The sequence below is a fragment of the Alligator mississippiensis genome, chromosome 14, assembly GCF_030867095.1.
Source record: "Alligator mississippiensis isolate rAllMis1 chromosome 14, rAllMis1, whole genome shotgun sequence".
In the NCBI taxonomy this organism is placed as follows: Eukaryota; Metazoa; Chordata; order Crocodylia; family Alligatoridae; genus Alligator; species Alligator mississippiensis.
Window position 1 is genome coordinate 36,349,992 of NC_081837.1, and position 15,912 is coordinate 36,365,903.

The 15,912-nt window shown below is 44.3% G+C and overlaps 1 protein-coding gene across 3 annotated transcripts in view; it reads left to right on the top strand.

The window, feature by feature from the left end:
- The window catches only part of FKBP5 (FKBP prolyl isomerase 5), a 50,312-nt gene extending 34,504 nt beyond the window's left edge, over positions 1–15,808 (top strand). For all 3 annotated transcript variants that reach the window (XM_059717456.1, XM_006276891.4, XM_019492511.2), the window contains exons 6-11: positions 3,137–3,293; positions 5,306–5,396; positions 7,328–7,411; positions 9,159–9,344; positions 12,976–13,215; positions 14,513–15,808. In XM_059717456.1, the coding sequence (XP_059573439.1) occupies positions 3,137–3,293; positions 5,306–5,396; positions 7,328–7,411; positions 9,159–9,344; positions 12,976–13,215; positions 14,513–14,620 (866 nt within the window). In that variant the 3' untranslated portion in view covers positions 14,621–15,808. The remainder of the gene's footprint in view (positions 1–3,136; positions 3,294–5,305; positions 5,397–7,327; positions 7,412–9,158; positions 9,345–12,975; positions 13,216–14,512) is intronic.
- Positions 15,809–15,912: the final 104 nt, after the last annotated feature.

The following is a 15,912-nucleotide window of genomic DNA, read 5'->3' on the forward strand; positions in this document are numbered from 1 at the left end:
GTTCCTTCTTCGTATGTACAGCACCAAAGCTTGGTGATTTATAGATGTAAAGCAGGCTGGGTCTTTGCTCCATGGCAAGTGGTGGGTAAAGAAGTAGGAGGGCAACTTACATGTCACTGTACAGTTGTTACATCACTGGATTTCAGGCTCAATATTCTGCTTTGCTGCTTATAAATAAGTTAGCTGGCAGAGGGGGAGAGCATGAGGATGATGTAGGTCAGTATTGGAATAACTGAACTTTTACAACCGTTCATTCCTCTTTCATTTCACTCTGTGTAAAGCTGCAGCTGGATAAGCCAAGAGTTTACAGATTTCCTGTAGTTCTCTTGCAGCGCTCAAATCCCTGTTATATGTCACACGCAGCTTGTCCCCTTGCTCTAATTAATTTGGAGCTGGGCTATTGCACATCGCTGACTGTTCTAGTTTTGGACAGAAATGATGGTGTAAGATGTGCCCTGAAGAGTTTTGATAATGCCAGAACATCTTTTGACTGTCCTCCCTGTACAGTGTGACTTGGTATAAGGGCGTTTCTGGGGAGGAAGAAGGTGACCTTCTAACCAGAATTGGGGCCCACAGTCAATAGCTGTATTCAGGGAGAAGTTGTGCCTGCCTGACCCAAGGAAAGTAAATTTTCCTATCCTTTTCTCCCAGACTACATGTTATTCTGTCTTCCTATAAAATAATAGACCCCTAAATGTTTCTAAGACACCCTCGCCGTGTTACCTTGATGCTACAGTCTGGCTGCATTTGGTGTAAATTGTGAATGAGTTGAAACCCTTTGTAAACTGATGTGGTCCTTAGAGCCTGCAGACTTAAAAATCCCAGTAACATTTTTTTTTTTAAACACATTTGTGATCTTTCAGATTTTGGTACAAGTAAGAGCGCAGAGCATATGAATCTAGGATGAGCAGGGGTTTCATGCTTTTCCACAGTGTCTGGGTCCTTACAGGTCTATCACTCCACATCAGGGGCGGGCAATTATTTTGTGCAGAGGGCCGCTTACTGAGTTTTGGCAAGCCGTCGAGGGCCACATGACAGGCGTCGAGGGCCACATGACAGGCAACCAGGGCAGATTAATATTAATTTTCATAATTTTGGGGGGTCCTGTGGGCCAGGTAGAATGGCCTGGCAGGCCACATCTGGCCCGCGGGCTGCATTTTGGCCACCCCTGCTCTACACTCAGCTACGAAATGAAGACAGCTTTTCTCCTGGGCTTTACTACTTTTGCAGAATATTTTTTATTTTCAACTTTTGTACTGCAAATAGATTAAGACACAGTCTTCCCCAGACTACTGCAAAGTGAAGCCTACAATGCCGCTGCAGCTATATTAGGCAAACCCGAGTCTTCAAGGGCTGCGGGGCTTTTGGCATGCTTTTGGAAACCTTGAAAAGATAATCCTGGTAGGCAACAGACGTTTAAAACACTTGGGAGGTTGCTTATAAGAGGTTATTCTTCATTTACAAATAATTTATGCTATGGAAACAGGACATAGGTTGTGTCCTGGAGCAGTAATACCCATAGGACCTGATAAATAAGGAAGGACACTTCTTTAGAAACACAGCCAGAAGCTTCAGGTGGCAAATGTGCTTGTACCTGCTGTTGTCTTCTGTGACCGTATTTATGTCACCATCCCAAAATAGACCTGAGTTGTTATTGCTTAAAGATTAAAAATGTTTATTTTGCACTTCAGGCTCTTAGCAGGAAGGGCCAAGTCCCTGTTGTCTGAAGTATAGGACAAGCTTATAGCTCTATATAGAGACTTTCTAATCACAATGAAACTGGGCAGAGTGCCAACAAACTGTATGGAGTAGCAGTTAGTGCTAGCCCACTTTAGGACGAGAGGAGTGTGGTAGTCATTGCATTTATCCTTTGTCCAGTCCTCAGACTGTAGGTGCATTTTTTAGCATCGTTGGATTAGAGCATCTTTGATATCGCTTGTTTTTGAACCCTTCGTCTAGCCCTCTTCTCTCTACGAAGGGCTAGTTCTGCATGACTACATAGTGTCAAGCAGACACTTACAGACTTCATTAAGCTTTAGGCTGCTTTAAAGGAGTAGGTTAGGATAAACTAGGCCAAGTAACATCAAGAAGTTAGGCTGAGGGAAATCAAATTTGAGGAACTGGTAACAGGCAAGGCAGTGTCCTAGGCAAGAGAAGTATAGGACTAGGCTAAAGGTGATGACAAGGCCCAAGAACAGGGAAGTGAGAGGATTTAGGCTCCAGTCTGACTCACAACATGATCAAATAGAAGATCTGCTTTTGATATTGGCATTAAAACAGCTTCCGTCCTCTTAACTTCAGTTTGAACAGGCGGTCCCACCTGCAGCTGTTCCCCAACCCTGCCTCTTCAGCCTTTAAAAACATGGGAAAGATCTCTGCCCCGTCAGGCTGGCCACCTATTAGTGAGCTGCATATTTTAGAGCTTGGCAAGTTTAGAGATGACAACGCCCCTGTTTTGTTCTTCTTGTCATTTTTCTTTGTTTTAGGTTTCTAACCCGTTGATTATTTTGTAATTTTTAGGTTTGAAACCATTTGATCACTTGTCAGTGTTTCAGGTTTATGAGCATTTTGTTAGTTGTAGCCTTTTCAAGGTCTTTAACCATTATCATTGTTTGTAACTATTTTCCCCATCATCTGTTTAATAATATGTAACCATTTCCTTTGTCCAGGCTCAACAGTAGCTTATTGGTTATCCTTGTAATAATGCGGGTTTTTACCTAGTTCTGTATTTACTTACTGTGCTTACAAATTAAGAGTTTTATTAAAGTTTTTTGTGATCATTTTTTTAGGTTGCTTAATTCTGTTGGGACAGGTCTCTTGGCAATATCTTGGTCTAGGGATCAACCCTAGCCCACCCCTTCAGCAAGACAGGGGATGCACCTTGGACACGAATCATATATGAGAACTTGATTAGGACCCTCAGACAAGTCTTCTCAAGTTGGCTAAATCCAGAGGCAAAATGCACACCTAAATTCTTCAAACAGCTCAGTTATCACGTGCAGGGAATAATTTAGATACACTTGCTTTGGCACCTAACTGCTGTATCATTACACTGGAAAAATGGGAGCCAGGATGTCTTGATTGATGGTGCTTTGCTTGGCCCTAACTAAATGTGTATGTTCTTCCATCCCAATAGTCCATCTGGAAGGATTTTACGGTGACAGAAAGTTTGACTCCAGAGATGTAAAGTTTGTTGTCGGAGAAGGGGAAGACCATGACATTCCAATCGGGATTGATAAAGCTCTGGAGAAAATGCAGCGGGGAGAGCACTGTATCTTGTACCTTGGACCACGGTAAGAAACTTTCCTTTGCTTTCCACTAGTTGTGTATTATGCTTGGAGACTGCTCATCGCGATCTGAGAGAGAAGAGAGACAGTCACCGGAAAGACTTGGCCAGCTAAGTATTATTCTGTTTGGTGTTTACATCTTCATGTACTTTTGGAGTCTCCTCCCTTGCTTGCTCCAAGGGCCTTATGGCCGAGGGCAAGCAAAACTTGGGGGCATCTGAACCCCAAGCCTCTAGGCTTGGGCCTGCAAGTAGGACGCCCACCAAAGGTTTTGGCAACATCTGAAGCCCCTGGTGGGGGTGGAGGATGTTTGCCGGCAGTAGGGCCACTTATGGTTCTCACTCATGGATTTGGAATTAGTTTTGGCTAATTTGGCCTCGGATACAAATAAAAAAAAAAGATCAGATTCTTTCTCTGTGTTAAAATGCATCTCTTGGCAGTCTTGAAATGGCATGTGTGGGCCTGCATTTTTTGGAAAACCACTAATGATCCAGGACACCTGGGTTTTAGGTGCTCATCATATATGGCACTTCAACATTTTTAGAAAACAGGTGTGCAGGACTTCTGAAAATCAAAGTCCTTTAGTGGTGTCTCAGTTTGGGAGCCCAGAAATGGAAGCGGTAAAAATAATTAGCCACAATTGAAAACTTAGACCAGTGTCTTTAGACCAGTGATTCTCAAGCAAGGTGGTGCAATACCCTGGGGGGTCTTGATGTCCTGTCAAAGGTGTGCCGCACAATGTTAGCACTGTCAGGCATGCAAGCATGATTTACAAGATAAACCCAGAGATTTCAAATAGGCATCTGTAGTGTTAAAACCATTCTGACCTGTTATGGTCTTTCTGAGTTCTTTGCTATAGAAAAATTGCTCTGTTATTTTTCTGTAGTCAAAAAATGAGTGAAAACAAAGAGCTGGCATTTTCCAAAGGGTTTCTTGAGTCTAACAAGGGGTGCCTTGAGTCTAAAAAGGTTGAGAACCACTGCTTTAGTCCAATTTAAAAGTCATAAAATGAAAGAGTGTATTACGCAAAGCCAGTGGAAAAGGAAATTTCTGTTACGTAGCATCCTCTCTCAAGTTCCCCACCCTTTGGCTCTCCATTGGTGCAGCCACCCAGACATGTAAACTGATATTTTCAGCGTCCAGAAATTTTGACAAGGGGATTGTTGCACCTTTGTGAAAAAGGGTTTATCTGCCTGTTGGCTGCATTCTCTATTCTACTTCAGCTTGCTTATGCTGTTCATAAAACCTGTGTCTCAGTCACAGGATTAAGAAAAGCTGAGCTGTGAAAAACTGCTCTTGGTCAGATATCTAAAACCTGTAACAATGGCAGGAAATGCATCCGTCACTATTTGTGAAAACTGCTGCTTGAACCAAATGCTTTTTTTTGCCTTCTTACATCTCCCACGAATTACCCACAAGGGCTGATGACAGCAATATCCACACGTAGCCCCAATCATTCTAATTTAGAGCATACCTTCCCTTCATCCTTATGGAGTAAAACAGTCCTCTCCTGGCATGGCCAAGCGATTTGAGGGAACAGGAAAGATCTAGTTACCTGTCTAAATGCAGGGGAAAATGCCAAACTCTGGTTCCAAGGAATAGGTGCCTAAAATAGAAAATTTAGGTCCTTATCTTTTACATAGCACGATGTTCAGAGGTGCAGAGAAACGCACACTGCTCAAAGCGCAGCATTTCAAAAAGACGGAAATGCTCAATTAGCTGAAAGACAGCAGAGCTGAAGGAAGATCAGCTGGGGTAAATAATCACTATAAGTGAGGGAGATTGTATCCTGTCTGACGGCTGCGGGATTACTGTTGAATCCAGTCCCATTTCTAAAACCGACGTTGCCACAGATGGGATGCTTGGCACGGTCTTCCCTGACTCTGCATCTAGTTTGTCTCCAGGGTCCGGCGTGCAGCTTCCCACTTCTATCGCCTTGTGAGTGTGAATATTCAGCATGCCGAATGGATCAGAAGATGCCCTTTCCTCTGAAGCTTTGTTATTGTGCTCTGTTGCAGGTATGGTTTTGGTGAGGCAGGGAAGCCTAAGTTTGGCATCGAGGCAAATGCTGAGCTTGCGTATGAAGTTACACTTAAAAGGTTCGAAAAGGTGAGACTTGCACGTCTTCCGACTGGCACAAGGCGCTTCTAGAAACTCCGGGAAGCTGCCCCAAACTGAAAACCGTTCAGCACTTTGTCTCTGGCACGGTTGTAACGCAGCCCTGCTAAAGCAGATACATCAACAAAGATCTCTGTGTTCTTAATTTGTTCTTGTGTGTCGGTTTGTTGTATTGTTTTGGATGGGATCCAAGGCTGGTTCCCTTATTTGTTACTAGGCTTGTTCCTTTTGTACTTTTTTCTGGGCTGTACACAAAAAGGTTCGTGTCCTGCCAAATTGCTTTGAAAGGAGGGCAGGGCTGGCCTGCTGAACAGGCTGTGCCCTCTTTGGGAGCTTGGAAAATGCGCCCGTGTTTGTACAGTGCTGTTGAAGAACAAGATGTACGTGGGGCGGAGCTGGCACAGCAAGGCTCCATCATGAGACGCCTGGGAGAGGAAGGCTTCTGGGGCACGGGTACCTGAACCCTTATCTTGGGGGAAGCTAGGGTGTGAACTTGAGCAGGGCACCTGAGCTGCAATAAAAGCAGTAAAACTACTCTGTTTACCACAGGGGAATAGCGTGTACCCAGGCTGTACCATGGGATAGCTAATGTCAAAGAATCGTAGAAAATGAGGGTTGGGAGGGACCTCAGGAGGTCACATCTAGTCCAACCCCCTGCTCCAAGCAGGACCAGCCCCAACTAGATCATCCGGCTCAAAGCTTTGTCTAGCTGCAGTTAAAAACCTCCAAGGATGGAGTCCACAGCCTCTCCAGGTAACCTGTCCCAGTGCTTTAGTACCCTCCTCATAAGAGGGTTGGGTTTTTTTTTCCCCTAATATCCAACCTAAACTTCCCTTGCTGCAACTTGAGACCCTTGCTCATTCATAGTTTCATAGTTGTTAGGGGCTGTAAGGGACCTTACAGATCATCAGGTCCAGCCCCTCTGCACCTGGGCAGGAAAGACTGATGGGATCAAATGATGGGTGTCGAGATGCTTTTTGAAGACCGCCAAGGTGGATGACTGTACCTTTCTGTTATCTGCCTGTAAGTTCACACCCTAGCTTCCCTCACTATAACTTGTCTATGTAGCTTACCCCTGTGACTTGCTCCCGTCCCCTTTCTCTTAACTTTGGTGACAGCAGAATCGTATCCTCCCCGCAGATGTGTGGGGAGGTCGTGGGCCCAGCCCTCTCCCTGTTCCCTGTGGAGTCGCATCCGTGCCACAACTCTGCTTCCTGGTGCTTGTTTTTCAGCGGGGTTTTGAGCACGCGGGCTTAGTTAGCATGGACCGGCCTAGGTAACCAGTTGTCCTCTGACTTAATTCTGGATGCAGGGTGATGCTTTGCAACACTCAACACTGATAAGCTCAGCCAGTCAAGGCAGTACCGTAGAAAGCTATACAGGTCTGTGTGCCAGACCTAAAAGATTTAATAGATTTAATAGATTTTTAGGGTTGAAAGGGACCTATTAGATCACTGAGTCCAACCCCCTGCCCTGGGCAGGAAAGAGTGCTGGGGTCAGATGACCCCAGCCAGGTGTTATGACCCCAGCCAGGTGTTACAGGTTCCAGCATCATTCATTTTCTGGGTTTATTCCCTTTTTTTTAATTCCCAGCAGCAGCTGCGGCTGCTAGGTATATTTATTTAGGTTAAAGCCCCTTTCTTGCTCTTCTGTCCTCTCCTGCTGCTTCTCCTAAGGAAAGAAAGCCACTTTCTAGTGACACTGGAGGACAAATTCCTTTGGATAATGGAATAGCAAGCATGGGAATGGCAGAGAATGGGCTGAAGCATTAAGCCTTGAAGCTGGTATGTTTAGAAATCTGGGAATCTGTAAATGTTGATATTTGTTTTTGGGACGAGGGGCACTGTAAGACATCATGAACTCCAGCTGATATTGTTTCCTATCCTGTCTTCTAACAGTTGCTTAAAAATGTTTGTACTTAGGCCAAAGAGTCCTGGGAGATGGACACCAAAGAGAAACTCGAGCAAGCTGCCATTGTCAAAGAGAAAGGGACAGTGTACTTCAAGGTTTGTAAAACTGCAGCATAAATGAGTTGCCAAGAGCTGAACCATGCCTGCAGGCACGCCTTTTTTTTTTTTTTTTAATTGCTTATGGACTCTTCAGAGAAACAACTTAAAATATTCCTGGACAGGCATAAATGTTGCATCGTTTATGTGATCCCCAACAGTTTTAGCTTCAGGCAACAAAAATATTGCCCTGCTCTTGTTCCTTCTCTACAAGTAGCTACCAGGCTTTGGTACAAACTTGGCTTTCCCTGCTTGGACTGATCCAGAGGAGCATCTGGCAGTGGACGGTCCTTATCTGGTAGGCTGAACTAGGAATAAGGAGGTACTCCTGGGAAGAGGTCACTTCATTTAGCACCGCCTGTCTTTTGGGGCATTATATGGAGCCTTATGTCTACTAAAGTTCTTACATCTAACTCCTCCTTCACGTGGTGTCTATTTAATCTATGGACTTGTTTGCCAAAAGATCTGAAGGACAAGAATTTAGCAAGATCAAAAATGGGATTAAACATTAATGTGGGCAGTGAAACATCCACAGTTATACATGCACTGGATAAAAATAGTAAGGATTATAAACCTTCCTGTTTCAGTGTACAAAACCAACACTGAAGGATATTGATAAAAAAAACCCAAACCTTCCCCTGTAGGCCAGTTAAAGCAAATTGTCTGTTTTGAGGTTTCTTGCTCCTTCCTTTGACGTATCTGCTGGAGACCATCAGAGAAGGGGCTCTGGGCTGGGCTGATATAGCAGTTCTATAGTTCCACATAATTAACGGCTTTATTGAGAGAGAGGGAGAGAGAGAGATGTGCGGTATGTTTTTTAAGTTAAATTACTTCAATACCAGGGTAGTGGCTGCATTTCAAAATATATCTAACCTTACAGACTCTGATTACTTCGTTGAGGAGACAGTGGGTGGTGAAAAGAGGTTTTAGTCTGCAGACTTTATCCTGTATACTAGAAATAACTTGTTACAGATAAGGTGCGCTGGTTTTGATTGATATGCCGCCCTTCCCAACAAAGGGTCATTTTAAATGTGGTTTATTGATTTGACAGAGTTTTAATGAAGTTAACAAAAGGATGGACAAGCCAGGGCATTTCTTGCCTCACAGTTTCACATTTGAAGCTGTTTGTTTCTGAACCAATTTTGATGTCTAGTGGTCAGTCTCCTTCCACTGCCTTGTAATCTGTTCCTGCAGTCTTCTCTTCAGTGGTGGTGCTGTTGAGCCATGGATAGCTGTTGCACCCTGGTTTTGCAGGTCCATCAGTGAAAGTGCATAATATGCATCTGATTCATATAGTGGCTATTCTGCCATGCTGGGTTTGACTTGAAACCATCCTACTACCCTCCTTGCCTCAAGGGGAGTGTTGCCTTGGGACCCAGAAAAGAGACAGGTGGGATTTCAAAGGGAATCGTTGCCCCTCACTTGGTGTTGAGCTTAATTCCACCTGCAGACCCTGGGGTGTTTGGCTGCCAAGGTGTCTAGCACTCCTGGCACCGATGCAAGTAGGGAATAAAAAGAGCCTGACTCCCCCAACCCCACCACCAGACATGCTCAGCACTTGCAGCTCCAGTTAAGATCCACTGGCACTGTGGGTGATTTGACACCTCTAAAATGACCTCCCTCATTTTTTATGGTAAACGCTGGAGATTGTCCAATTGCAAACTGTTTTAAGACTGTTTCAGAAGCAAATCTGCTTTCATTTGACAAATAACATTCCTCTTGCCTGGTTTTCTTCGCTTCATCCCAGGACGGCAAGTACATGCAGGCGGTGATTCAGTATGGGAAGATCGTGTCCTGGTTAGAAATGGAGTATGGCTTATCAGAAAGGGAGTCTAAAGCTTCTGAATCCTTCTTGCTGGCAGCCTTCCTCAACCTGGCCATGTGCTATCTGAAGCTGCGGGAGTATACCAAAGCTGTTGAGTGCTGTGATAAGGTAAAGTACATCTGTACATCTGAACACATGGGCTGGAATAGGCTTATCTTCTGTTACCTCTCCCTTTTTCTTTCCCCTCCCTTGCATCAAGTTTCTGTACGTACCAGAGGCAGTTTCACAACCTTTTTGCAAGTTTAGTCTCCCCTCTGAATTTCCTGTGCTTGGTGGTTTGAGAACTGAATCTAAACTCTCTTTGAATGTGTTTATCTTTTGCAGAGTAGTAACACACTGCATAGCTTTTCAGAGAATAGTGGGATGGTCCTGGATATTTTACATTTCAAACAAAATTAAAAGCAGCATCCGACAAGAATTTGTTCAATTAAAATGTGAACTCAGGAATCCTTTTGGCTTCCTACGTGTTCAGAAGCTGATTCTTCAGCCGTGGTGTTTTATTAAAAACGTCTCCCGAAATAATAACTGTGCCATGTCTGCTTGGTATTTATAATATACAAAATGGTGTATCTAGGTTAAAGAGATTATTCAGGAAGATAAAGAAAACCCATGTAGACATCCTCTGCACCTTCAGTATTAGTAATATTTTAAGTTAGATAGTATACTTCAAAATCACAGCACCGTGATGAAATATATTCATTCTAGCAGGTGCTCTGTCCTTCATGTGATATTCTGTTGCTAATCATTTGGTAGCAAAAGCTGAGAGGAGCAGGAAATATGTACAGTATTCTGCTCTCCAATACCGTGTGCACAGCAGTCGGGCTCTTTGGATCAAAACACCCAGAATTTGGAAGAGCACTGTGCAAGTTTGCTCCCCGTCGGTGTCTATACATGTACAGTTAGTTTTACTACCAGATTGACAGGTACCTGTATTTACAGGTAGTAGCTAACTGTGCACTAGACTAATTTACTGCATAGTAAATGGTATGCACTTGTTAACAGCAAAAGCTGAGAGTAGCAGGAAATATTTACGGTATTCTGCTCTTCCATACAGTGTGCACAGCAATCAGCCTCTTTAGATCAAAACACCCAGAATTTGGAAGAGCACTGTGTAGATCCAGACAAATTTTCCTTGCTAAGTGTGGCACTTCGTGGTTCCAGTGGTGAAAATGAAGCGCTGCCAACACATGCAAAATGCTAGCAGAGTTTTTGTGCGACTGTGCCTGGCTGTGTCATATTGTATGCCCTTCTGCACTGCAGAATGCATAGATTGTGTAACCTACTTTTGTCATGGTGCCTGCACAGTAGAAGCTTTTTATCTCCGTGTTTGTTCTCTCTCCTTTTGTAAAGATTTTATAGGGTCCAGGGTTGTTAACAGTTGCAGAATTTAAAGTCTCTTCAACATGTTCAGAATTCAGCTCTTAAGATGTGCCTAGCTGAAATTTGGAGCCAGAGGTAGTACTCTGTCGGCATGTTTACATGTGCTTTGAATGCTTACTGCTCAGTAAAATACGGCGCGATAAGCCTTCCCTGGGAGCACATCTACACGGGCTCCCTGTTGGGAGCATATCTTCTCCCAATGGGAGCAGCGTGGTCCAGGGCTGCTCCTACCTTGTTCTGCTCCCTGATGTGAGGTCCTGATGTGCATGGGGCTGGGAGACAGCTGCTTCTGCAGAGCTCTCCCAGCCCCGTGCATATAAGGACAAGCCCCATTCCCAGCGGGGCTTCCCCATGAAGCTGGGGGCTGGCTGGGAACTGTCCCGTTTTAGGGCAGCTTTGTGCATGCCTGTAGCTGGGCAGGGAAATCCCTGAGCAGCCCAGGGTTGGCCGGGAGCTGCCCCAGAAGCAGGACAGCTGCCAGCCAGCCCCTGGCTGGGCGGGGAAGCAGAAAGCTGACCCGTTCTGGCTTTGCTGAGCTGGGAGAAGCTAGGAGCTGAGCAGTGCCAGGACTTGGGGGGGTGGCAGAGAGCTACCCTGTCCTGGCACTGCTCGGGTCTTGGCTCCAGGGGGGAGCCAAGAGCTGAGCAGCACCAGGACCAAGGGAGTTCCCCATTCCCTGTGGCCCTCTGATGTTGGAGCAAATTTGCTCCCAGTCAGTGTCTATACATGTGCTACTGCACAGTATCTACCATGCAGTTAGTTTTACTACCTGTATTTACTGTCTACTGTGCAGTAGACTAATTTACTGTGTAGTAAATTGTATGCACTTGTAGATTGTGACACTTTACTGCTCAGTAGATTAGTCTGCTGTGCAGTAAAGAGTCTCGTGTAGACACACTCTGTATATACTGCATATATACAGGCTCTGACTTCCAGAGTCAGATCCTGCAGCTAGATCCATGTGGCTAGACTTCCCCACCTTCCCTTCCCACCAAATCCCCCACAAAGACTTCAGGGAGTGTCAGCACGGGTGCAAGAGTTTGCCTGCTCTGTTTCAACCTGGATCTGGCTATAGATACTGGCCTCTGTCTATCGGCAACGTTCTTTGCCTCTTATTGCAGTGTCTGCGGATGTATAAGCAAATCAGGTATGTAGGCAGCACCAAAGGCATAAATGTAACAGAAAAAATCAGGTTGAAGATGATGTAACCCAGGAGCCAGAATGTGGAAAGCTTATTTTGTGTTTCTGCAAGTTAAAAAAAAACCTGTTAGGCTTTAGTATCAAGAGCCTTTCAGGCTTGATCTATGGTATAAGCTAGTCTTTGTAACTGGAACAATAAAACAAAGAAGTTTAAAGCTTTGCATATCTTGTATGTAATAATTTCCAGACATACAGACAAAAGTCTTGCTATAATTAGACAATTCTACCAGGAATACGTAAATCCAAGTCAACAAGAGGTAACTTTTAAAAAGCAAGCTTAGTGCACCTACCTCAAGAAGACTGTGAGAAAGCAGGGAGACAGACATGCTGCTAAGGATGCAACTCTTTGGCTACCTGGGTTCTGTTAACGTTACATGCTCCTGTGTTTGGAGGCTAAGTACTTGACTAAGTTTTGCATTTGTGGGCTTGTCTCTGCCTACTACTTTCAGTGGTTTGTGTGTGTGCGCACATAAATATTTCAGCATCTGAAGTACGTTATATGACTTGCCAACCGGGCTTAGAGGCCAGTAACATTTTGTAGGGCAAGCTAAGAACGCTCTAGAGATTTCAAGCCTCTCCTTTTGTCCCAGTTTCATCATACTTGACGGGGCTTTAAAACTCACAGCTCTTCTGAAGGAGAGACATTAACAGAGCCTTTAGCATTGTACAGGACCAGCACAAGGAGCTGCTAATTGGCTGTATGACCTCAGTGTTATGGGGCTCTTTTTCAGAAAAGTCCAATTTTGTGTGGGGGAGAGTCAGGCTTTGGGTTATGGTGGAAATATTTGTCCCTTTATTATGATCTTAATTACATGAGGTATAAAAGGGAATTGACTCTAATGAGGTCAAGTGGAGTGAAACAGTGAGAGCAGAGCTGATTGCTCCATCTTCCCGAAGAATGGCATGGAGCTGAGCTTTTGTTGTTTCAGAGCCGAACAGACTGGTATTGTAATTCTTTTGTGTGGCCTTCCAATGGCATACCATTGTCTGCAAAACCATTGCACACTGCCACGGAGATCTGGTATAAATGGTGGCTGGGGCACATTTATGTAAGTCATTCCCTACAGCACAGTCCTTACCTGTATGAACAGGAATACCTCGGGCTGCTGACTGAGGGATGCTCTCGAAGCTTTGCTAATGTGGGAACATGTGTTTGCAGGCATTAGGACTGGATCAGGACAACGAGAAGGGTTTGTACAGGAGAGGTGAAGCCAGACTACTAATGAACGAATTTGAACTGGCAAAATGCGACTTTCAAAGAGTACTGGAAGTGAACCCGCAAAACAAGGCTGCCAAGTCACAGATCACGGTCTGTCAAAAGAAGACAAAGGAACACAATGAGCGTGACCGAAGAATATATGCCAACATGTTCAAGAAGTTTGCAGAGAGAGATGCAAAGGTTGGTATTACGTCGGCACTTGGAGCGCATCCATTGTGACCTTCTAGCAGACTCCAGTTGAAGGGTTCTCAGTAGACTTGAGTATGGGGAAAGGCTTCAGACTTAATAGCCCTGCAGACTGAGTGTCTCTACCTAGACAGGAAGTTGTTCATGAAGGCATAGTTGACTAATGAAAGCACAGCTTTTTCCTGGAGGGACCAACTCTGTAGAAGCCTGGTATTTTTCATGGCTCATTCATTGTTGGATTTCTTTGCTTTGAGACTACTACCACAAAGATTTAGTTGTTAAGACTATTTGCAGTGTGGACCCATGACAGCTGGGAATGAGTTTGGAACAAGGATTGAATTTTTATACTTTCTAGCTAAAAGCTGTTTGTAGCCTGCTTCTGTCGCTGCTGACCCGGGGTGGGTCTGTGATGGCATTCAGTCCTCTGGGTGGGCCTGAGATGTTTGATGGAAATTCATAGTAGGAACCTCCTTGATGGTCAGCACATGCCTTGCAACAGAAGATACCATTCCCTTTTAACAGTAGTAGAGATGTTACATTCTTCAAACAACAGGCTATGAATTCACCTAAGCAAGCATCTAGTGCAGACAGTACTCAAGCAAGAGAGAATACAGAAGCCAAGAAACCAGGTTGTGCATCTCCTTTATAGTATAGCGACACAGCTAGCACCTGGAAATAAATCTGTTCTTAAATATGTTGCAACGTGCAGCAGAGCTAAGGATCAAAGACTAGTTGAGCCTATTGTTGGAGTTGCAGAGATGAAGTTGCTTTAGCCAGCTGAGCTGCTCATGGAGGAATAGGGTTCTTCTGCTTCTTTAGGATTGGGTTGAGGTATGTGAGTACGGGCAACAGCTCCAAGGGGTTTTTACCGTCTGTGCCCCCACACAGCCATTTCAATAACACTTTTTTTGTGATGGTACCAAATGTCCATCAGGGAGAGCATAGAGTCCAGGTTCTACCTTTTCATGAAATAGTGGAGGAGGTGCTAACAGAGCCCTCTTATTCACCTAGGCTTCCTTAGCCAAGAGGAATGGAGCGAGTGTAATCTTCACTAATGCTCAGAGCCAAGAAAGCAGAAGTTTGCAGTGTGAGTGGGCTTTGACTGCCCTGAGCATTGCAGCCAACTACTACTACATCTTACGGGAAAAACTTAGTCTAGGAGAGAGGATTTTTATGTTGAATTTGCAGTATTTGTTAATACTGAGGCTCAGGGAACCCTCGGACTCACTGTGACTTGATTTTTTTGCTTGTGTCTCAACTAACTGACTGTGGTTTATTTGCTGTCGTACAGGAGGAAGCTAGCAGAAATCCAGCAGAGAAAGACGTGGAGAAAGCAACTTCTGAAAAGAGGCTAAAAACTCCAGTGACTGAAGGCAAAGAGGCTGAAGGGCATGTATGATGGGAAAAGAAGGTGGGAAGGAGACCCTCCTGAACTCAGCCTGCACCGAAACAGGTTTCTGCAGAACTCAGGACTCGCCAATGTTTTATTGTAAAGCTTGTTACAGTTTGTGTGATCGTGGAAGCAAAATGCCTCGCAAAGTCCAACAAAACCAGCCCTGCTGCTGTGAGCATGCTCAGCAGTGGAGCACAAGAAGAGGGACAGTGTGGGACCACTCTGAGTGGAACAAATAGCTTTTAAAAAGGAAAAAAAAAAATCAGACTCTTGGCTCTAGGAAAGTTTCCTGAGACGGCTCGATCCAGCTCATTTCAGTTCAAATCAACTTGCCACGCGATGTCCAGGGTCCTCTTAAATGAGTTAGAATGTAGGAGCTGTCGGTTGTACAATTCAGTATTGCATTTGGTTGTACTGTAGTAGGACTACGCAGGCCTAGTTTAAAAAAAAAATTGACTAAAGTGCTACCGGCTCAAGGTATAGCACTGTATCTACTAGAACAAAGTGCAAAGCAGTGTGCCATGGTTTCAGTGAACAGCAGTGTTATGGACTCTAAAGCCAGAAGCAGAGAGGTGATTTCTCACATAACTTCTTCCTTCTCTTTCACTCCAGTGCAAACTTTAAATGGTTTTCTGTAGCACAGCCTAGCTTCTCTGGGAGCTGAACAGTCTAGATCGTGTAATAAGTGAATGCTTACTGGTAATGTTCTGCAAGACTGGGCTTTTTTTGGGTTGGTTTTACCTCTTGAAGGCTTCTTGGATCTGCTTCCAGAGGTGTTTATAATGTTAAGATGGTCGTTGGAATTAAAAAGTACTGCATTTCATTGCGACTTTCCCATTTCCTTTTAGGAAATTGTTAAAATGTTGGGGTTTTTTTAATACTGCTGCTGCCGTTACGTTTTGCATCACTTCTGTTATAACTCCTCTCTCTCTCTCTCTCTCTCTCTCTCTCTCTCTCTTAGGAAATTATAATTTGGCTTTAAAAGGGTGTTTCATTTCGGGGAGGCTCTTTCCATTTTAAAAAGTTGTACCGCGTTTTTGTTTTTGTTCAGTGCAAAAGACTGTTGTCAGAAGCTGCTCTTTCCAGGCACTTATCATTTCAGCCCACAGCCCACAACCTGTTTAATTTAAAAAATGGAGTTTAACAGCTTATTAGGGGTCTATGCAAAAAAAAAAAAAAAGAGAAGAAAAGAAAGCAGATGAACTATTGTGGTTAGGTCTCTTACTGCACCTCTATAGTACCATGATTCATAGCTTGCCAATTTATGTATCTTCTATCCAGCACCCACTCAGGCCACT